Raw genomic sequence first — 24,808 nt, 5'->3', positions numbered from 1 at the left:
AAACTCCTAGACGACAGAGACTTTTTTTTTGTTTCTGAATCCCCATCATCTAGGACAATACCTAGTATAAGGAAGGTGCTTAATAAATACTTATTCAAGGAATAAAGGCTTCCGATTTGGCCCTCTATTGCATCACATACAAGATATTTGGTGACTTCAGTGTAAAAGTGGGGAGAGAGGATGGTAGAGAGAAATAGACTGGAAAGCATAAAGCTCAGAAGTGGGCAGGCAAACCTAGCCTGAAGACAGGAGGTACTGAGTTCTAATTTGAACTCAGATACTTCTAGCTGTGTGACCCTGGGCATGTCAATTAACTCCAATTGCCTAACCTTTATGGCTCTTCAGCCTTTGAACTCATACTTAGTATAGATTATAAGGAAGAAGGTGAGGGCTTTAAAAAAGAAGAAATGAGAGGCCAAATATTTATAAACTACACAGAAATCTCAAGCTTTTACATCATGAACACTTTTTTTCCAGAAAAAATTGGCAGGCAAATAATAAATAACATGCCAAAAATTAAGTTGGTTACAATTAATGGACAGACATAAGATTTATGATTATTGTGAAGGTCTACCTTGAAACAATTATCTGTGTACTATCAAACCACCATCTTATTAAAAAAAGATCAGAATGGTAAGAAGATAGAAGAATAATAACAAAAGATATGACATACAATTAGAGCCATCAATCTCAAACTTTAAAATAAGCAATTGATAACAAAAATTAAACAATAAACCGCAGAAATTACATAGACACCGATTACAACAATTTTATATGGAAGTTTAATTGATGTAAATCAATTAGCACAAGAAGCTCAAAAGCAGCTAGAAAGCACTTGTTGCAATTTATTTGTCAAATAGAGAAAAGATATGGCACAGGACACTGTACAATGTCAACAAAGGCATCACCAATTTTGAATATGAACTCATTTTCTAAATCTTACCAAAAATGATGATTGTGAGCAATATAATGTCATAAAGCAGAGATAAGCAATGGAAGATAAAATCAGTTTAGAAAAAGTTTGACAAAATATCCAACTAAGCCAGGCCATCTAAAAAAAACGGAAAAAAGACAGATGAAAGACAATACAACAACAACAAAAAAGAAAGATATTTGCAAAGATTACTATAACAAACCATTTTCACCAGCAAGGACAGTAGAATCACTACATTTGATCTCTGACCTCACAGGCCAGGGAGAGGAGGTAGAAATGGCACTAAAGAAGATAAAGAAGGGGGGAAGTCATAATGAACTATCCAGAGAAGATTGCGCTGGAAATGACACAGTGGTGAAGATGCTAATTCACAAAGAAAGGAAGAGACTCAAGGTATAGGAATAAATCTCAGACCTTATTAATATCAAAATTTGAATGAGAAAACTACTATAAACCTATATGTCTATTTTTCCTTCTATGCAAAAATTTTGAGGCTTATTTACACATGAATCAAGACGATTCTCAGTGACAGCACTCAAGAGAAAATAAGCAAACTTTTGCCAGCAATATTCAGCAATGGACTGTATCTTTACCATTTTGCAAATGACTCAAAGATGTTGAGTGCACAGGATACCACTGTAGATAAATTTTAAACATTTTAGGAGTGTAATAAAATTCCACTTTACAGACTCTCTTCCGACAACGTGTCTCCTATAGATAAATCAAAATCATTCAAATTTCCTCGAAAGATATAATAACATGATAGTCCTGCTCAATGACTCTGACTATAAACATCAGGAGATGAGTAAAACTGAAAAATGTTTGCCAGAGGTGCTTTCTACTGTGAAGAAGGAATAGCTGAGAGTACAAATTGAAGAGATAGATGGGAAGGGCTCTTGTTAAAACATGATATTGTGCTAATTAATTAAGACCTGCAACTCCACAGGGCATTCTGGAAAAGATTCGTAACCAATCAAAAAAGCTTGATCTGATCATTCATCTAGGAAAGACTAGAATGAAGAATATCTGCTGCCCAGATTATGCCCATCACTACGTATAGCTGAGACAGAAATTAGAAATGGTCAAAGAGTTGGGTCCACAGTTGAATAGAAGAGGCTTTGTGAAACCAGTAATCTCTTTTGTTGATCCCAATATTCCTCTAAAAATAAAAAGGCCCATCTCGTTTTATGACCAAACTCTACCTGTTTGGAGGCAAGAAATATGACAGTCTCCAAAGAACTAAAAATGAGTATCACAGAAAAATGGGAAAGTAGTGGGGCAGAAATTAGAATTAGATCAGGGGTTTTTAATCTTCTTTGTTTCATTAATTTCTTTGACAATTTGGTGAAACCTATGGGCCCTTTCCCAGAATGTTTTTAAATTAATAAAAGGAAACACAAAGGAAAACACAAAGGAATACAGAAATAAAATACTTTTTTTGAGCCCATTGACCTCAGGTTAACAATTCCTGATTTAGACCAACATTGTATAACCCATAAGCTCAAAATGAACATATGCCTTGAATATCAAAAACCACACCATAAAAAAATTAGAAGAGGACCAGATCAAGTATCTTTAACAATTAAGGCTAGAGAGTGAACTCTTAACCAAACAACATATAAAGATGATCACAGAAGATGAAATAGATAACTTCAAAATCATGAAATGGAAAAAAAATCAAATGCAACCAAAATGAAGAAAGGAAATAGTCAATTTGGGGGGGGGGGTGTAAAAGATATTTCTGGTAAGACTCTGATATCCAAAATATTAAGGGAACTAAACAAATGCAAAACCCAAAAATCATTCCCCAGGGTCAAAGGGCATGGGTCAAAGAAGAAACCTGTTAGCAATAATATGAAAGACTACTCCAAATCACTAATTATAAAAGAAATGTAAATCAAAACAATTTTGAGTTTTTATCACACACCTAGAAAATATCAAACATGACAAGAGGAATACCCAGTGCTAGAGGAGTTATGGAAAGAGAAGTATACTAGCACATTGTTAGTTGAACTGTGAATTGGTCCAATAAATTTGAAAAGCAATCTGGAATATCCATAGTCTTTAGCCTACAGGTCCTACTAGCAGGCATAGACTCCAAAGAAGTCAAAGATGAAAAATACTGGTCTTTATATAAACCTAAAATATGCAGACTAGTATTTTTATGATGGCAAAGAACTGGAAACAAAACTAAATTCTCATAAATTGGGGACTAGCTAAACAAGGTACCTGAATATAATGGAGTATTACTATATTGTAAGAATCAAGTATTAACAACGAATATAGAGAAGCTTGGAATAATTTTTTTAAATTAATTACACTGATACCTTTTATGTTTATTTGAATTTCTCAATATTCTCCCCTATGCCTTCTCAGAGAGCTATCCCTGAGAACAAAAATAAAAGAGAAAGTTACGCAAAACTAATCAACCTATCAAAAAAAATCTTATATTAAAGTCAGTTACATATCTAGAGTCCCCTACCTCTACAATATAACAAACCTCTTATATTTCTTTTTTAGAGATCAAGCTTGGTTAGTACTATTCCACAATATTTAGTTCCAATTGCTTTATTGCTGTTTTTCTCAATTATATTGTTGCAGCCATTGTATATATATAGTTTCCATGGTTCTGTTTATTTCACTTCACATCAATTCATTTGAGCCTTCATGTTTTTCTGTATTGATAAAATCAATAATTTCTTATAGCTCCATAATATTCTATTATATTCACATATAAGAACTTGTTTAGATATTCTCCATCTGACAGACATCATTAAATCTTCCCATGGGGGAAAAAAAGGACCTCATGTACACCTATTACAAATGTTTTGGCATATAGGGTATTTCTTTTTATCATAAGAAGATTTACATGAATTGATACAAAGTGAAATTTAAAAAGCTGGAAAAAACATACATAATACAATATAATATAATGTAATGTAATGTAAATGGAGAAAACAAAACAAATTGAGTATGAATGCTTTAATATCCCAATAATTAAGCTTGCCCCAAAGAAAACATAAGAAAAGATGTTATTTGCTGCTTTGTTGCAGAGGTGGAGAATCATGAGTGTGAGTATGAGACTTTTTTCAGTGTGTGGTAACAATAGGTGAGATAAAAATGTAGATATTAATAAAATTGATTTTTTAAATATACTCAAGAGACCTAATTAAGAGATAACCAGGGAAACTATATTATGCTAAAAGGTACCATAAACAATGAATATAAAAATTTTTTACAGCAAGTTTCTCTGATAAAGTCTTCATTTCTCAAATATATACTGAGAATAGAACTGAGTCAGATTTATAAAAATAAGAACCATTCCCCAGTTGACAAATGGTCAAAGGATATAAACATGTAGTTTTCAGAAGAAGAAATCAGAAGAAGAAATATAACTAATATGAAAAAAATTCTCTAAATCACTATTGATTAGAGAAATGTAAGTCAGAACTGTGATACCACCTCATATCTATCAGAAATTGCTGGAGGGGATGAGGGACAAACATGTACACTAATGAATAGCTGGTAGAATAATGAACTAGTCCAACTAGTATGGAGAAAAATTTGGAATTAAGTATGAAAACTATAAACTTCATACTCTTTGACCCAGCAATATTGCTACTTGGTCTGTATCCTGAAGAAATCAAAGAAAATGGAAAAGAATACATACATACATACATACATGGAATATATATATACATATATGTTCACAAAAATTATAACTGTTCTTTTCATGATAGCAAAGCACTGGAAATGAAGGGAATGCTTCTCAAGTAGGGAATGGTTAAACAAATTGTGGAATATGATTGTGATGGAACACTGTTTTGCTATAAGAAATCCCAAGGAGGGTGGTTTCAGAAAAACATGGCAAGGCCTATATGAACTGATGCAAAGTAAAGTCTGAAGAACTGGAAGATCACTGTACACAATAACAGCAATTTTGAGATGATGATCAACTGTGAAAGACTTTGCTACTCTGATCAATACAATGATCCAAAATAATTACAAAAGAATCATAATGAAAAAATGCTATCCACTTCCAGAGAGAGAACTGATGAACTCTGAGTGCAATTTAACATATAATTTATTCACTTTTTTCTTGCTTTTTTTTTAAACATAACTAATATGGAAATATGTTTTGCATGATTTCATATGTGTAATTGACATTATATAGTACCTTACCTTTTCAATGGGTGGTGGGGAGAGGGAAGAGAATTTGGAACTCTAATTAAAAAAAAAATGCTAAAGCAAATCATTTTTTAAAAATGTACTTCATTCTTTCTCTTCATAGCAGAACACCAAGTATGTCAGACATGGTGACTGTGTTCATCAATATCGCTAATTTTTTTTTAAAAATTCTTTGTATAAAATGGCTCTCTGAGAAGAGGAAGGAATACATTGGGAAAGCAAAGTAAAATTTTTAAAAGTCACTAATGGAAATTTTAGAAAGAAAAAGTTAAAGGAAGAAGAGAAAAGGAAACAGAGAAAGGACAAAGGGAAAAGGAAAGAAAACTATACGAAATGGACAAGTATAAGGTACACAGGCTGTAAAGTATAACCAAAGAGGAATTTTAAGGAAGTAAAATATGTCAGGAGGATAATGGAAGAGGACTCTTCACATGAGAAGTGATGGACTTCACATAACAAGTTCAGTCCTGTCAGTCTACCTGAGATATCAGATGAAAGTGAGAAAAGCCTCCCATATGTTAAATAGATGGCAAACTCATGAGAACATGAACAAAAGTCACATATGAAAGGCCAGTATGAATGGGTTACAATCTTCATTGTTGAAGGGAATAAATATCCAAACTGACGAAGTCACAGAACCATTGAAATAAATGAAGTTTTAAACCTGGATTAAAAAAAATCAACTTCACAAATGCAATAGGAGAAAGGCATGGCTAGAGAGCAGTTTGTCTGAAAAAGAACTGGAGGTTTTGATGGAATGCAAATTTAAATCGGAGTCAAAAGTGTGACATGACAGCTAAGAAAATTAATACAATCTTAGGCTGTATTAAGAAAGGAATATTGTCCAAGGCAAGCAAGGTGATAAATATTCCTACTATACTCTGCCCTGACCAAACCATATCTAGAATAAAGTGCTTTGTTCTAGACACTACATTCAAGGAAAGGTACTGATAAACTGAATAGTATTGGTGGGAGGGGGTATCGAGGTAGCTTAGTAGATAGACAGCCAGCCCTGGAGTCAGGAGGACCTGGATTCAAATTTTAAAATCAAATACTTTCTAGCTGTGTGACCTACCACCTAGCCTTTGACACTCTTCTGTCTTAGAACTGACCCTAAGATAGATGGTAAGAGTTGAGGGAGAGGTGGAAGTACATAGAGGAGAGCAAGTTTGATTCATTCATTCATTCATTCATTCAATGGGCATTCAAAGTGCCTACTGTGTGCCAGGCACTGTGTTGGGTTCTGGCTGCAAAATCATGCTGAATCAGGATCAGTTGGAGGAACTGAGTATACTTAGCCTTTGAGAAAATTTATCTTTGAGTATTTCAAAGGCTGCATTAGAGAAGTGAATCTTTTTGCTTGCCTCCAAAGGGCAGAAATGGGAGTAAGCAGTGAAGTTGCAAGGAAACAAATTTAGATTTGATGTAACTTTTTAACAACCTGGGGAATTTGAAAAAGAACACTGCTCTGAAATTTGAAAATCTGGACTCAAATCCTACTTCTGATGCTTTGCTTCAGTTCAGTTTCTTCATTTATAAAAGGACTAAGTTCGACAAGATGGGCTCTGAAGGCTTTCCTAAGACTATCCTAAAGAGAACTGGCCTGGGGCAGGGGAGCCATTAGACATGAGGAATGGGGACAACCTAGGATCTTTCTCACTGGAACTCTTCAGCGTAAGTCTTGTTCAAGGACATATTGGACTAGATGGCCTCTGAGGTCCCTCCAACTATGAGAGACTGTGATTCTGTAGGGTAGAATCCGGGCTTCTGTGCCTGTCTTTTGTCTAGAAGCTAATTCACAATGCCTTGAGGTCAGGCCCCCCTCAGTTCTGCCGGGGTATATACACTCACAGATACTAATACTAACTATGGAACAGCAGGGTTACATTATACGCCCCCCTTCCTTCCTCTGACACTGTGGCCACTCAGATGCAGGCTCTCCTCACTTCATACCAGGACTACTGCAATAATCTGCTGGCTGGTTCTCTATTATTCCAGACCACTCAGTGGTCAAAGTGATCTTTCTAATGCCCAAGTCTGAATGTCACCCCAACTCCTACTCAATAAACTCCAGGAATTCAGATCTTTCAAAACCTGAGACAGATAAAAAAAGAGATTTTTCCATAAAAAAGATCTTGAAAATGTCAAAAAGGGGGAGATCTATCAAGAAGGAAACAAGCAGGAGAACCAGTAACCACCTTGAAGAAAAAGGAACTCAACATTAAGAATCAATGCAGGGAGAGGAATGGGGCAGACAGCTAAATAGTACAGTGGTTATAGAGCCAGGCATAGTCAGGAGGACCTGGGTTCAAATTAGATCTCAGACACTTCCTAGTTGTATGACCCTGAACAAGCCACCTCAATTTCAATTGCCTAACCCATACTATTCTTATACTTTACAATTAATACAAGATAGAAAGTAAGGAAAAAAGCCAATGTGTGGGAAATGCATAATAGGGCATGAACTGTAGGAGAAAATAAAAAGCAGAACGCAAAAACACAGAGGAAAAGACACCAAAAATGAAAACATCTAATTATAAAAGTATTTCATTTCTTTAAAACCAATGGGAATAAGAATGCTGTTCTTTTTAAATGTATTTTTTATGTATTTTAGAAAGTTGATATCTACTTTTAAGTTCTAAGCTAGTATACTTGAAATAAATCTAAGAGTGACCATCCTGGGATTCCAATGTAGCAACCAAAAGGTCAAAATGACAAGTCAAATCATTTGGGAAAAGAATTGTTGATTCTGCAATTCACAACCTCTTCCCCTCTGCTTCCTGCTTATTGAGAATATATTTATTGTCTATAGCACTCATTTAAGACCTAGCAGAGGTCTTAAATAAACCTTCCTTGTGCTATGTGTATGTATTTGTAAATACTTTTATATGTAGATAAATATCTGTCAAGCTGAGTAAAATAATATGTATTAAGTGCCTCCTATGGACTAGTTACTAAGTCTTTAACAAATATATCTTAAAGAAAGGCAAAAAGATGGTCCCTGATCTCAAGGAGTTTGGTATACTGGAAAGAGACAGCCTGAAAAGAACTGTGTACAAACAAAGTACAGATAGGATAAAATGGAAATTATCAACAAAGGAAAGGTACTCGACTTAAAAGGAATTGAAAAAGATTTCTTGTAGAAGGTGGGACTTTAGCTGGAACATGAAGGAAGCCCAGGAGGTAGAGATGAGAAAGGAAAAAATTCCAAGGATGCAGACAAGTCAGTGAGTCAGAAGGAGTGCAAGGAATAGTAAGGAACGTAGTATCATTGAATCACATAATAGGTAGGAAGAGTAAAGTGTAAGAAAACTGAAAAGCTAAGAGGGGATGGAGTTAAGGAGGCTTTCAATGTCAAAGGAGGATTTTATATTTCATTCTGGAGGTGGTGTGTGTGTGTGTGTGTGCGTGTGTGTGTGTGTGTCTGTCTGTCTGTCTCGTTGACAGAGGGTGGAAGATAGCATGGAATGGAGAGAGATTTGAGGAAGAGATCAACCAGCAGGATATTGCAATAATCCAGGTGTCAGGTGAGGAAGACCTATACCTAGCCTACCACGGTGTCAGAGAAAAGAAGGGGGGTGTTTTTTATACATGAGATGTTACAAAGATATGACAGGATTTAGCAATGGATTGAATATGAGGAGTTGAGAGAATGAAGTGTCAAGAGCTATACCCCAAGGAGATCCAAGAAAGAGGAAAAGAACCAATATGTACAAAAATATCTAAAGAAATTCTTTTTGTGGTGACAAAGAATTGGGAATTGAGGGGATACCCATCAGCTGAGAAATGGCTGAAACAAGAGATAGTATATGAAATGTGATGTAATATTATTGTGCTCTAAGAAATGATGAAGGGGATTGTTTTGGTAAAACCTGGGATGATTTATATGAAGTGATAAAAAGCAAAATGAATAGAACCAAGAGAACAATTTTCATAGTAAGAGCAATATTGTAAAGAAATTCAACTTTAAAAGATTTAGTAAGTGACTGACATAAAGATAACAACTCCAAAAGATTTGAGGAAATATGTTATCCACCTCCAAATAGGGAATTAATAGCTCGATGGAAGAATGAAGCAATTTTTTTCTCTTTCTTTTACCATTTTTGTTTGTTGTTGTGGTTATTATAATATTTGGAACATGGCTAATACTAATCTGTTTTGCATGACTATACATATTTGTAATAGATTTTGTTTTATTTTTTCTTGCCTCCTCATTGAGAGGGGGGAAGAAAGAGAAAGAATTTGAAACGTAAGGAATTTAAAAGTCTCTGTGCTTAAAAAAAAAAAGATTAAGATGTTGAAGGCAACATCTAGGTTTTGAGCTTGGATGACTAGGAAGATGGTGGTACCCGCAATAGTAATAAGGAAGTGTGGAAGAAGGGAGAGTTTGGTAGGAAAAATGAGTTCAGTTTGAAAAATGCTAAATTTAAAATACAGTGTGAGATGTCCAATAGGTAACTGAAGATGGAATCTGGAGGTCAGGAGAGAGATTATGGCTGGATAAGTGGATCTGAGAATTATTAGCATAGAGATGATTATTGAATTAATGGGAACTGATAACAATATGAAGCAAAATATCATACAGGAAAAAGAGAAGAAGGTCCAGGAATGGACACTGTGAATTATTGGGCCTAGATGAAGCAACAGTCAGGTAGGAAAATAAGGAAAGATTAGTGTCATGGAAAGCTAAAGAAAAAAGATTATCAAGAACAGGTTGGACACGGAATCAAGGTCTATAGAAAGGTTAAGAAGTATAAGGATTGAGAAAAGACCATTTGATTTGGCAATTAAGAAATCATTGATAACTTTGAAGAAAGCAGTTTGGTTGAACACTGAGATCTAAGCCAGACAGTCAAAAGAGTGGGGAAAAAATGAAAAAGGGAAGAGATATGAGACCATAGCTAGCTGGACAGATAAAGAGAATACAGTGAAAGACTCCCGGGAGCAGATGAGTAGCTCAGCGGATTGAGAGCCAGACCTAGAGACAGGAGGTCCTAGGCTCAAATCTGGCCTCAGATACTTCCCAGCTGTATGACCTTGGGCAAGTCACTTAACCCCCATTGCCTAGTCCTTACCACTCTTCTGCCTTGGAACCAATACACAATATCGATTCTAAAACGGAAGGTAAGGGTTTAAAAAAAAAAAAGAAAGTCTCCTGTCCCTCTGACTAGACTCCCTAAAGGGGACCTATTTAAACCTACTTTTAAGGAATGGTATTTTGAGATGGTATCATTTGAATGAAAACAGATTATAGAAAATTACAAATGTGTAAATTATTTGAATTTTTTAAAAATAACTATGTTATTTTTATATAAAAGAGCTCCAATATCTCTCCTACTTCACTATTAACTGTGCAAACAGCCAATTATGTACTTCTTGATGAAGTATTGCAGTCTATGTTTGGGTTTCTATTTTGACAAGTATTTGTTAAAACTTCATTCAGGGAAATGAATAGGCAGTAATTACCATGTAAAAACAATGGAATAATTAGGTTGACTAGAGAGAAATCCCTGGAGCCCTGAGGATTCTCAGTACTACAAGAGAAGAGTGGAAAGGAAGAAAGTCTGTAAGGAAAGAAAGACCTTGGCTACTCAGCTAAGAACAGAAAAGAACATCACCCAGTTCTTATAAAGACATCCTTTCAGGTGTTAGCTCACAACACATAAAGCAATGGTACTTTTATTTTAATAAAGAACTCTTAAAAATAAAAATACCTTCCAAAAGATGCAAAGGAATCAGTCTTTTAACTGTAAGAATTTCAGGCACTGTGCCACCCCAGAATAAGAAGGTATTTTTGATCCTGTGAAAGCATTTTAAGGGGCAGCACAGTAGATAGAGCCCTGGGCTTGGAATCAAGAAGACTCATTTTCATGAATTCAAATCTGAACTCAGATACTTACTAGCCATGTGACCCTGGGGAAGTCACTTAACCCTCTTTGCCTCAGTTTCCTCATCTCTAAGTTAAGCTGGAGAAGGAAATAGAAAACCACTCTAGGATCTCCATTAAAAAAAACCCAACTGGGTTGAAGAAGATGTGAAAAAGTTGGGACATTAATACATTGCTGGTGGAGTTGTGAATTGATCCAACCATTCTGGAGGGCAATTTGGAACTATGCCCAAAGGGCGCTAAAAGACTGTAGTAGCAAAAAATTGGAAAATGAGGGGATGCCCTTCAATTGGGGAATGGCCGAACAAATTGTGGTATATGTTGGATATGGATATAATATGGATATTGTGCTCAAAGAAATAATAAAGTGGAGGAATTCCATGGAGACTGGAACAACCTCCAGGAAGTGATGCAGAGTGAGAGGAGTAGAACCAGGAGAACATTGTACACAGAGACTGATACACTGTGGTACAATAAAATGTAATGGACTTCTCCATTAGTGGCAATGCAGTCATCCAGAACAACTGAGATTTTCGAGAAAGAACACTATCCACATTCAGAGTTTTGTGGGAGAAGAAACATAGAAGAAAAACAACTGCTTGATTACATGGGACGATGGGGATATGATTGGGAATGTAGACTCTAAATGATCATCCTAGTGCAAACACCAACAACATGGAAATAGGTTCTGATCAAGGATATGGAAATAGGTTCTGATCAAGGATACATGTAAAATTGAGTGGAATTGCCCATAGGCTACAGGAAGGGATGGGGGGGGGGGGCAGGGAAAGAATATGATTCTTGTAACCAAGGAAAAATGTTCTAAATTGACTAATTAAATAAAATTTTCAAAAAATAAAATAAAAATGAAAATAAAAAACCCACCTGGGGTTAAAAAGAGTTGGATATGATTGAACAACAAAAAAGCATTTTAAGGTCTCTTTTTTCCTTAATGAAAATATTAGGAAACAAATACTTCTACAGTCTAAAATTTCTTTCCAGACCTACCAAGAACATTTATCAAGTACATAAACTTCTAAAATAACAATTCCTTCCACTAAATTATTTTTCTAAAACCTTTCTGTTAGGAAAACTATTAAAGAAAACTCTAGGGTTCTGGAAAATGGATCAAGGTTGTTAAACATATATAGAACAGGAAATATTTTATTCTAGTGTCATTATCTATTCCTATTATAGATAAATTGAATGGTTTAAGAAAGGATGCCTTTAGAATATATCAGAAATTTTAAGTAACTATTGTTTGGTTTGAAGAAGCAAACTGTTAAATGAACTGTTATCTAAACACTGGACTTTTTCTCAGTCTCAATAAGTAAAATTTTCTTTGTTCAGATATGCTCTCTACCTCCTTGACTTTGACATGGCTTGTGTTATGAGAGATGTTATAAGGACAAAGAGACTGCTACTTTGGGTTTACCTCTTCCTAAGCAGAAAAATGCTTAGATGAGAATAATAAAAAATTAATAAAAATTATTTCTGGCAGTCTTGTGTTTAAAACTGAATACAGAATTTTCTTCCATAACCCATACCTCTCAAAATAGGTCTTATAGATCATTACTTCTCCCTGTTTCTCTCTGAGAGGACAAAAACTGGCACCCTCAGGGAATAGTCTTCCTCTGAAGATGCAGGATGCCAGATTGAACAGGTTTACTATCTGACCAACCAAAAACTCATACAGCAAAGCATTTAGTCCTTCCATCATTCCATTAAGAGTACTCTGGTTGCCAATCTGAAAACCATACACTCATAAACACTATAACAACTTCTTCCATATATATGTAACCACAAATTTTTTCAGAAGTCAAAAGATTCTGCAAAATTTCAGGAAATGGAGCTGGGGGAAAGGAGGGAGGAAGAAGACTAGCTAAACTGAATTCCCTAGATTTCATTTCTGCTAAACTCTACTCAGCTGAGAAAATGTGTTTCAGATGGTGTCTGAAAAGACACTGCACTATTTATACAATCTGCCTATCAAAAGTCTATATACTATATATCACTCAAAGAGATATGGAAAGAAAACACCATGGGAACTCTAGGACAACACAATCAATTCCAAGTATTGCTTGGAATTTCATTCAACATTTACTACCTACTATGTGCAAGGCCCATGCATAATTAGGTGGTTACATTTTAGGTACTAAAGATCCTCAGGTGAGCTGTAACAATGAAAGCTAAACCTGAATGGCAGTAGAGTCCAATTTTCTTTTTTAAATTGACCTTATTTCTTCTGTAAAAATAGCTGGCCAAGAAACTTATTTCTTTCACAGGCAAGTTAGTCCAACCTCCCAATTAAGTTTCTTTCTCTTTTGGAAACAAGTGTTTGCAGTCACTCAGAGAGAGTATCAGCATGTTTTATGGCATTGTCACAAGCAGCATATGTGAAAAGCTCCCAACCCCCTGACCATCTGCCCATAGTAAATCCCATTACAAACAGGTTTATTCTGGTGTGCCTGACACCCACTTCTCAAGACTGGCCAGGAAACACGCTGTTATTGAAGAATTGGATGTCTCCAAATTATAACAATTCTCTAATAAATTCCAGATTCTAACAAGATGACACACAAAATACAAGGTCTAAATACTTGCGTGGATCATTACAAGTTGATCTAGCAGTTACCGATGCTTATCTTATCCTAGAGATTTTTAGCATAGTGCCCGGAGCACTGTAGGCATTAAATAAATGCTAGTTGACTCTCCCAAGGTGTGAGAAGAACAAGAGCAATCTCTAACTGCAAACATGGGGAGGGGAAGGGGGAGGGGGAAGAAAAGCCTTCCTCATCATTCTGCTCTGCCCTCCCCCGAAGCAGCCAATTCAGTCCGCTAAACCATCTCAGAATAGGTCCCACTTACACCAGTTCCAGTTCCTCAGTAAATCAGATCAGCAGCCCCAGCCCTACCTCTTCAAAGTCATCCAGATGAGGAGACGAGAATGTCTTCAGCTTCCTGCTCGGCTCCACTTTCCCCCATTTAAACCAGTGCTGGCCATACTCTGGATTCCGACCTAGGCCGCCCACCTCCCCATTCTACCCCCGCCCAGAACTTCTTCAAGAACCAACACAACACACCAGGTTCTGGAGCTGCTTTGGAGCCCCGCCCCCATCCAGATGTGATTCAGCCCCCTGCCGCCCCTCCCCCAACCTCCCCCCCCCCCCAACCCCGCAGATGTGCTACCTCGGGACTCACCTCAGTAGGGGCTGCGAGCAGATGGCGGCCCATCCAGAAGTGGGCAGCGATGGAAGATCTAGAGCTGGGGGAGCTCCGGGCACCGTCAATATCCTCCCTCCCTCCGCTGTCAGCTAAGGCACAAACCCAGGACCCTCCCCTCCCACGGCCGCCGACCCGACGCACAGCCCCGGCCCGGCCCAGGCTCTCAGAGGAAGCCGCAGGAGACCCAGCAGCCAACGGATTGGTCACCCTCGGTTCCAGAGCAGCCCGCATATGCAAGGGGATTGGCTCAGTTCGCGACTGCGTCAAGGAGGCACATTTAGAAAGGAGCGCCCCGCCTCCCGAAGGGCGGAGAGGGAGACCGGAGGGGAGCCGAGCAGGAGGGGAGGAGGAGGGGCCAAAGTTGGGAGGGGGAAGTGGGAGGGGAGGGGCTATAACCGGACATGGGGTAGGGCCGGAGCTAAGGTGCGGTAGGCTGGAGGGGTTATCACTGGGAGATTCGGGAGAGAGCTGAGCTGTGAGGGAGACCGGAGTTTGAAAAGGACAGAGGGCCCCGCAGCTGAGTAAGAAAAAGTGAATCCACTCCAATGAATTTTCTGGTGTTCAGGATTTCGTCAGATTTACTAAGTGTTGCTTGCTTGCTTTTTTTTTTTTAAGTTTTAAATTAATTATTTTCAATTAACCAGTTTTTTGTTTTCTCTCCATTCCACTCACTCCCACTGAGAAGAAAAACCGGGAAAAACAAAACCCTTTCAATGAAACAAATATTCATAGTCAAACAAAATAAAACCCCACATTGGCCGTGAGGAAACATTGTATAGTATGTTCTGTATATTTGACTCCATCTTCTATCAGAGGACTTTGATCCTTTGGGAAGTGTTGCTTTCTGAATCAAATGTTTGGGCTTGGCAGGGAGGATAGGTGGCCCTGCTTCACTCAGAATAACGCATTCAGGAAAAAAGGCAAGGGAGAAGGAAATAACCGCGCGAAAACCAGAGAGCCTGAAAACATCATATGGCACACTAAGATCTAAAAAGGCTGAATGTAGCACTTAGGATAACCATCTTTGAAAATTTAATAGAATCATACAGTTTGGGTTGTTTTTTTTAATCCTTACCTTCCGTCTTAGAAGCAATTGATTCCAAAGCAGAAGAGTAATAAAGAGTAGGCAACTGAGGTTAAGTGACTTGCCCAGAGACACCATGATAGGAATTGTCTGAGACTAGATTGGAACCCAGGACCTTGAGCCATTTGCCTGCTCCAGAATCATAAACTTTTGAACTGGGGGAAAAAAACTTAGATCATCCAGGCCAGGAAGTTCTACCTTTTGTGTGTCCTTTTAGCAGTTGGGTGAAACCTGTGGAGCCCTCATCAAAGTAACGTTTTTAAACACAAAAATTATGTGGAACTGCAAAGGAAAATAATTATGTTGAAATGTAGACATCAAAAAAAATTTCTTTATACATCCCAGATTAAGAAGCCCTGATTTAATACAGCCCCTTCATTTCATAGGAAGGCAGGGGGAAAAAATTTATTGTGCCTTATGTGCTGGAATTATGCCAAAATACAAATATCTCATTTGATCCTCAATAATTCTGGAATGTTAGTGCTATTGTTATCCTCATTTTATAGTTGAGGAAACCAAGGAAAACAAAGGTTAAACAGTTTTTTCAGGTCACATGTGTCTGAGCCTAGATTTGAACTCGTTTTCCTGAGCCTTAATTCAGCAATCTATGCACCTAGATGAATATGGCAGAAAGAGAAAATTGAGTCCCCAGGCCAAACTTTTCTGTTGTGTCTTGTTGAACACTTTAACCCTTTTGTTCTGGTTTGAAGTTTCTTTTCTAAGATTTAAGAACTCTGGAGTTAACAGACTCCCTTCTCTTTTGAGGAGACACTTCTGAAATATCTCAGTAGTAAGAAGGAAAGAAAACTAGATTCTGGCTTGCATTCCTGCTGTCTCTATTTTTGCAAATTTACTTTCTGCCTTTCACTGATCTTATTTCTAAAGGCACAGACATTTTGTCAGTTGGAAAGGGTCTTGGAAACTTGGACTATTGCTAGAATCCCAGATTCCTGAAATAGGAATAGATTTTTGTACAGTTTTTTGGGTCATTTTTATCTCATAAATAAGCATTGGCTAATATGAGTCATAACTCAAAGAGTTCTCTGGAAATGTCTGTCCACCAAAGACCTCTGATTGATGCTATGGTATGTTTAAAGAGATGAATATATACAGAAGTCTTCTGTGTTCTTTGAAAATAAACAAGCTCCATGAGAGAGGCAAGAAAGAGCTTTTACAGTGAAGGGGAGGAGGAGGGTGGGGAGGGAAACACATGAACCTTATTCTCATTGGAATTGGTTCAGTTAGGGAAGAACATACCCAATCAAGTGGGTATAGAGATCTATCTTACCTTACAGGAAACTAAGAAAAAAGGAGAAGAGAAAGGAAGAGGGCTGAGATAAAAGATGGCAAATTGGGGGATGTGATGGTCAGAAACTAAACAGGGGGAAATAGGATGGAGAGTATTACACAGTAATCATAATGGTTCAAAAATGTTTACATCTCTCTAATAAAGGCCTCATTTCTCAAATACATAGAGAAATGAGTCAAATGTATGAGAATTCAAGTCATTTCCCAATTGATGAATGGCCAAAGAATATGAACAGACAGCTCTCAGATGAAGTAATTAAAGCTCTCTGTAGCCATGCAAAAAATGCTGTAAATCACTATTAATTAGAGAAATGCAAATTAAGACAACTCTGAGTACCACCCCACACCTATCAGATTGGCTATTACAACAGAAAAGGAAAATGACAACACTTGATGGAGATGTGGGAAAATTGAAACATTGAGGCACTGTTGGGGAAATTGTGAACTGATTCAACCATTCTGGTAAGAAATTTGGATCTGTGCCCAAAGAGTTATAAAACAGTACATTCCTTTGACCCAGAAATATCATTACTAGTTTTGTAGCCCAAAGAGATAAAAAAAAGGAGGGGGGAGGACTTATGTGGACAAAATATTAAAGCAGCTCTTTTTGTGGTGGCAAAGAATTGGAAAGTGAGGGGATAGCCACTGATTGGGAAATGGCTGAGTAAGTTATAGTATACGATTATAATGAAATATTATTGTGCTTTAAGAAATGACAAGCAGGAGGAGCCTAGAAAAAACCTGAAAAGATTTATACAAACTGAAGCAAAGTCAAGTAGAACCAGGAAAACATTATATACAGTGATAGGAATATTGTACAATGAACAACTATGAATAACTTAGCTATTCTCAGCGGTACATTGATCCAAAAACAATTCTGAAGAACTCATGATAAAAAAAAAAAGCCATTTATTTCCAGAGAAAGAACTAATGGTGTCTGAATCCAGACCAAAGCAAAGTCTTTTCACTTTCTTTCTTAATTTTTTTTGTTCAAGTTTCATGAAAAGATTAATATGGAAAAATGTTTTACATAATTGCACATATAAAATCTAGATCAGATTGCTTACCATCTTGGGGGGAGAGAAGGAGAAAATTTGAGACTCAAAAATGTTTTTTAATGTTGGAAACTGGTTTTACATGTAATTGGGGGAAAATTAAATTAAGTTAAAAAAAAAGAAAAGAAGCAAACTGTATAAATTCAAGAAAGGAGATGTGGTGGGTAGGTTTTGAACAATGATACATGTATAACCCAGTGGAATTGCTTGTCAGCTCCGGGAGTGGGGGAAGGAAAGGTGGAATCATAAATCATGTAACCATAGAAAAATATTTTAAATAAAAAATAAACAAAAGATGTGGTGGTAGCAGGATCTAATACAAGAGGGAAAAAAGGAAGAAGGAAGAATTTTCAGTTCAGTTCAATTTTCAGCATAGATAAGCCTCAGAATCACAAACTGAGATGGAAAGTTGAACATTATTTACTCCTTTACACTCTTAAAAATAACCAAGGATCCCCTCCCCAAAAAGTTCTTATTTTTATGGGTTATAGATATGAGTATGTTGATAAATGTTTAATAACCTTTCCCATCAAAAAAAAAAGAATGCATACTCAACACACTTTAAAGTTTAATATGTTAATAATATTTTGTTCATAACTTTCCTATATTGAAGCATTCAACAAGACAATAAATCAAGCCCCATTTCATAGTGTTTGTTAAATTTTCAGTGCTAGCATTTATATTTTAGAAATTTACAATCTACTCCAGTTCAAACTGGCTCCAGCACAACCCTGGTTAAAGCTCTTGATGTTTAATAAATAAATTATAACATCTTAGTATTCTTGTCGAAAATAATTTTGGCTTCAAGTATCCTCTGAAAGTGTCTTGAGGTCTCCTATGAGTTCCTGGATCACACTTGAGAATCAATGTGCTAGCTGACCTTCAAAGGTCAATCTCCTTATTTTGTAAATGAGGAAATGGTCCTTAGAAAGTTTGGTAACTTGCTTGAATTCAGTTCTCCTGACTCCCAGTGTAATGTTCTTTCACCCCATTTCACTGCTTTCTTGACACGTATTAAGTTCCAAATTCCCTAGCATGGTTGTAGAAAAATATTGAGAGACCAAATATGTAGAATTTAGAGAAGAACAAGTTTTTAAAAGCCAAATGGGCTTTGAGCTGCTTAGCTAATAAAGTAAATCACCAGTTTTTCAGGGCATCAGTTCAGTTTTCAAATGGGCCCATCTTTGACTTACTTTGGCCTTCTTGTATATAAGTTCCATTGGTTACAAAGACCACTTGGTGAGAAAGGGTTTCTGTCTCAGCAAAATCTATCACTACCAATGGATAAAACCAAACAATTTTCATTTCAATACAGAAAGCACATTATTTGTATTAAATAACTTTTCACATAACAGGGTGTGTTATTGTGGCTGTATCTGGTGTATATTCACATTATATTTAGCTAGTGCTAGATCATATTTCATATCCCATCTAGCCATCCATCAAGAAACCAGGTCCTTCCCAATATGAGCTTGCTATCTACTTACTTTTGCTTCTCCCCTCGACCCCAACAGAAGCAGGAACCCTCCAGAAGTGTCCATGCCCTCCTAAACTGGGGAATTAATCCACATAGCTTTGGTATTCAACCTCAAGGCTGAGCTCTTCTGTTTGGTGGGTGAGTGAGCAAAAACTGATTTAATCCTTTATACCTAGCAGGCCCCAGACTATGCTTTACATCTCATCCAGGCAACCAGCAAAATAGGGCCTACTCATTTCCTATATTTTACCAATTTCCCTGCTCCAACCCTAATCCCTTTCCACCTCTTGCTTTTGTTCTGGGAATGATAATCAAATTAATGCTGTAATTGTTACTGGAAAGAGTATAACACTTGACTGTCAACGTATATATATAATTGTTGTTCAGTTGTATCTGACTCTTGGTGACCCCATTTGGGATTTTCTTGGCAAAGATATTGGAATGGATTACCAGTTCAGAAACTGAAGCAAACAGGGTTAAGTGACTTAGGTCACATAGCTAGGAAGTTTCTGAGATTGGATTTGAATTTAGAACTTCCTGATTCCAGGTCCATCAGTTTAGCTACTGTGCCACCTGGCTGCCTATAGATGTAGATATGGCCTCCTATATATATTTAGATATAAGTATTAGCATATATATCACTAGATACATAAATCACACACATATATATATATAATCTTAACTCCGTTAAAATGTAATTTTCATTTCAGAAAGAGCTGTGTCACTTTTTTTGTATTTGTAGCTCTAGTACTTTGTATAGTGTCTAGCATATAGTAGGTGCTTAATAAATTCTTAATCATTCTGAAGGGATATTAAAAGTCCTTTGTCCTATCCTATTCACATAAAAATGTGAATGGCTAAATAACCTGATATGAAGATGGAGTCAACTAACCATGGGGTCACTCCTTTTAAGAAGAAACCATAAATACAAGATGAGTCATTTGAAATTAGAAATTAAAAATTAATTTCCAAATTTGTACTCAAGAACTGTTATGTGTAAGTTGAGTTAGGGTAAGAGAAATTAACATAGTGAACTTCTCTTGGCAACCAAAGGACTTCCTTCCCTTTGCAGAAACTGGAAAAAAAAATTTAACATCTCATTAACCTTAAGAGAGGAGATTTGAAATCCTCTCCAAAAATTTTTTCAGTAAGGCAAAAGTTCACATAGAAGAAATCAACTCTTAGGAATATTCTAAAGTTCTAAAGAAAGTTGGTAGTTTTCTTTTTTTTTCTTTTTTTTAAACCCTTACTTTCTATCTTAGAATCAAGGAAGAAGATTGGTTAGGGCTAGGCAATTGAGGTTAAATGACTTGTCCAAGATCACACAGCTAGGACTTGTCTAAGATCACATTGGAGCCCAGGTCTCTAGGTCTGGCTTCTTCTTCTGTGCTACTTGGTGCCCCTAGTTGGCAGCTTTCTGAGGAAAGATAGCTCAAACATCTATTTGGTCAATCTAGCTGAAACAGAGACATCATCAAAGGATTGGTACAATGAAACACTATAAAATTTACTCAATCATGATTTCTAGTCATTGTTTCCATATATAGACTGTGAGCTCTTTGAGGGCAGAGACTTCATATTAAGCTCCTTTATGTTCCCCTCAGTGTTTGATGTCCCACTCCTAAACCAATCAGGTGTTAAGTCTTATTGATTCTATCTACACATTCCTCAAATACTTCCTTCCCAAAATCTTCATAGAAACCTCTGACAAAGGTTTAATTACTCAAATTTATAAAGAGCTAAATCAACTGTACAAAAAATCAAGCCATTCTCCAATTGATAAATGGGCAAGGGACATGGATAGGCAGTTCTCAGATAAAGAAATCAAAACTATTAACAAGCACATGAAGAAGTGTTCTACATCTCTTATAATCAGAGAGATGCAAATCAAAACAACTCTGAGGTATCACCTCACACATAGCAAATTGGCTAACATGACAGCAAAGGAAAGTAATGAATGCTGGAGGGGATGTGGCAAAGTAGGGACATTAATTCATTGCTGGTGGAGTTGTGAACTGATCCAACCATTCTGGAGGGCAATTTGGAACTATGCCCAAAGGGTGATAAAAGACTGTCTGCCCTTTGATCCAGCCATAGCACTGCTGGGCTTGTACCCCAAAGAGATAATGGACAAAAAGACTTGTACAAAAATATTCATAGCTGCACTCCTTGTGGTGGCCAAAAACTGGAAAACGAGGGGATGCCCATCAATTGGGGAATGGCTGAGCAAATTGTGGTATATGTTGGTGATGGAATACTATTGTGCTAAAAGGAATAATAAAGTGGAGGAATTCCATGGAGACTGGAACAACCTCCAGGAAGTGATGCAGAGTGAGAGGAGCAGAACCAGGAGAACATTGTACACAGAGACTAATACACTGTGGTACAATCGAATGTAATGGACTTCTCCATTAGTGGTGGTGTAATGTCCCTGAACAACTTTCAGGGATCTAGGAGAAAAAAACACCATTCATAAGCAAAGGATAAACTATGGGAGTAGAAACACCGAGGAAAAGCAACTGCCTGAATACAGAGGTTGAGGGGACATGACAGAGGAGAGACTCTAAATGAACACTCTAATGCAAATATTATCAACAAAGCAATGGGTTCAAATCAAGAAAACATGTAATGCCCAGTGGACTTACGTGTCGGCTATGGGGGGTGGGGGGAGGAAAAGAAAATGATCTATGTATTTAATGAATAATGCTTGGAAATGATCAAATAAAATATTTAAAAAAAAATACTTCCTTCCCTTTCCAGCCTAAGAAACATCACTACCACCATCAAAGTGATACTCATTCCTAAAGCATGCTTGATGTTTCACTCTATTGCTTAATAAATTGCAGTAGTTCCCTAATTCTTCTAGGATCAAATATAGACTGTTTGGAACTTTAGATCCTTTATAACCGGTTTTAACCAACTCCTATGATTTGGGTATCCCAAAAGTCTTAGTGTAGTTTTTAGCTTTAATAGCTTAAAACATCATAGTTTAAAGCTTAAAACTACACTAAGACTTTTGGGACCACTTACTCCAACCCACATCCTATATGTTCCAACCAATCTGGCCTTTTTGAAGGAAGGAAGGAGAGAAGGAAGCAAGGAAGCAAGGAAGAATGGAGTTAGGAAGAAAAGAGGGAAAGGGAGCAGGGAGACAGGAAAGGACAGGGAGGGAGAGAAGGAAGGAAGGAAGAAAACAAGCATTTATTAAGTGTATACTATGTGGGATGCACTTTGATAAGTGTTTTGGGATACAAATATAGGCAAAAAAGAACATTTTTGTTCTCAAGGAGCTTACATTCACAGATAGAATCTTTCCAGCTCACCTCACCAAAAATCACCTTTATTTGTTTGTTATTTATAGTGTCCCCAAAAAGTGCAGTTTTCTGTTCTTAAAAGCTTAAATCTATACTAACTTTGGATACATCCTGTATATGCATGTATTGTTTCCCTCTAATAGAATATAAGATCTTTTAAAAAAGGAACCATTTCATTATGGTTTTGATGTCCCTAGCATTTAGTATAATAGCTCGTACATAGTAAGTAGTTAATAAATACTTGTTGTTTGATTACCTATATAGCACATGTATAATAAATATGATTGTGAATGGTTTAAAAAATAGCCACAGACACATCATTTCAGCATATAACATTCAGCAATTCCACAAGTCTCTCAGGCAGTCTATTCCCTAAAGTAAGACACAAATTCACTCACAGTTATAGACCAAATCATTATAAGTATAATCTATAATATGGTCCTTTGTATGTAAAGATAGCATCAGTAGAATGTGCACAGTGGTTGTGAGCTTTCACTGGCCTAGTGTCTGCAGACAGACATCTTTTCATATCCATTAACTCATTTGATCTTCACAAAAAACCTCTGAAGTAAAATAAATGTTATCTCCAGTTTATGGACTTCAAGTTAACCATTGTCAAGGGGTCATACAGTCAGTCAATAAGGGGTGAAAACCAGGGTTCCTGATGCCACCAACCTTTTTTTCCCATTACACATTACTGCCTTGAGGAGATACAATGGATTGAGAATTGTGTTCACCTAGTGAACTAGGTGAGATAGAGTCTGTGGTCACAGAGTATTCAACCCCAACCTCAGAAAATGGCTTATCCAACCAGCCAATGAAAAGGATTGTTGGTCTTTTAAACAACTAGCTGACAAACAAATATGTCTTATTCAGCTGTTAATTCAGTGAACAAATATTTATTGAATTGTTTGAAAAGTGCTTATGAGATATTCAGAATAACAAGACAGAGGTTCCAGCCATTGAGACATTATTGAGGAAAGAGAGCCTAAACATATAAGCAATATGATATGTCAATAATATATGCAAATCGACACAGATTTGTCTGTGTCAAACATAGGAGTTTGAATTGAATGGAGAAATCTCTGGCAATTCTCTCTTCAGGAGAGCAGAAGAAGATTGGATGAGGAGTTAGGAGGCTGAGGCCAATCTCGGGACTGCCATTAATTCATTTTGTGTACCCCAGGGAAGTCAATTTAGCTTATGGACCTGGGTTGTCTTATTTGGAAGACAAGAAGGTTAAACTATATTATCTTTAAAGTCCCCTTTCCATTTAAAATTCTATGACTCTAAATGTCAGATATGTATGAGACCCTCAGAGAAAGTGATTAGCTATCTGCTATCTGCTATTCATGTTATGAAAAGTGAAATGCACCAATGAAACTAACTAGTTGTTAAATAGTACCTACTATGTGCTAGGGACTGTGCTAAGCATACTTTCCAAATATTATTTATTTTGATCCTCACAACCAACCTGTGAGGGAGATGCTATTATTAACTACATTTTACAGTTGAGAAAACTGAGGCAGAGGTTAAATGCCTTGCCTAAGATTACCCAGAGAGTTAAGATTTAACCTGGTTTTTAAACTCATCTTCCTAACACTAGGATCAACATTTAATCCATGATTTCACCTCCAGGCTGTGATGTGTAATGGAAAAAATGCTGGACAGCATAAGGAGACTTGGGTTTGAATCTTAGTTTTGTTAGATTTAAATTAATAACTCCAGGTTCTTATTTTCCATAGAGTTTATTAATAACTTGAGACAAAGAAAGCAAAGAGATAGAAGTTTAAAGCCCATTTTCTAACCCAAGTCTGACCACATGCTGATCCTCCTGCACAATTCTCCATCCCTGCTCCAGTGCCCCATTCAGGGAAGTAGAGAGGGGGGCATCTCCACCCACCCCTCTTATCCTCCGACTCTCCCACACCTCCCTGTGTGCATACATCCCACACAAAATGGGATGAACCGGGCTAGCAATCCAGAGGGGGAGGAGATGAAACTCCCTCTACACAGTTTTCTCACTTACTGGCTATCTGACCCCATGGAAAATGGCTTAAAGTTTCTGACCCTCACTTTTCTCATAGGTAAATTGGGGATAATATTACTTTACCTCTGAGGAAAACTAGTGTTGAATTGGAATATTATTGAAAAATCATTTTCCCCTTTGCTCCTCTTCTTGGGGTCAGGTCAAAGAGGTATGATTTTAAAGCTGAAAATAAACAGTTTCTTCTCCCAGACTGTGAAACTGTGAAAGGTTCTCCCTTCTTTTGTTAAGATCTTTGTTATGACCATCCAAATAATTGACCATATTAACAAGCAAACCATCAAAAATC

At 36.9% G+C, this 24,808-nt stretch overlaps 1 protein-coding gene across 3 annotated transcripts in view; it reads right to left on the bottom strand.

Moving 5' to 3' along the window:
- Positions 1–14,497, bottom strand: part of TECPR1 (tectonin beta-propeller repeat containing 1) — an 84,823-nt gene extending 70,326 nt beyond the window's left edge. Inside the window, exon 1 of one of the 3 annotated variants that reach the window (XM_056806510.1) lies at positions 14,211–14,497. In XM_056806510.1, coding sequence (XP_056662488.1) covers positions 14,211–14,465 — 255 coding nt within the window. In that variant the 5' untranslated portion in view covers positions 14,466–14,497. Of the gene's footprint in view, positions 1–13,924; positions 14,112–14,210 lie in introns of those variants that run through there. The other 2 variants (XM_056806511.1, XM_001377766.4) reach the window with 2 other exon arrangements.
- Between the last annotated feature and the right edge of the window lie 10,311 nt (positions 14,498–24,808).

Source organism: Monodelphis domestica, chromosome 7, assembly GCF_027887165.1.
Source record: "Monodelphis domestica isolate mMonDom1 chromosome 7, mMonDom1.pri, whole genome shotgun sequence".
Lineage (NCBI taxonomy): Eukaryota > Metazoa > Chordata > Mammalia > Didelphimorphia > Didelphidae > Monodelphis > Monodelphis domestica.
This window is presented reverse-complemented; position numbering and strand designations above follow the sequence as displayed.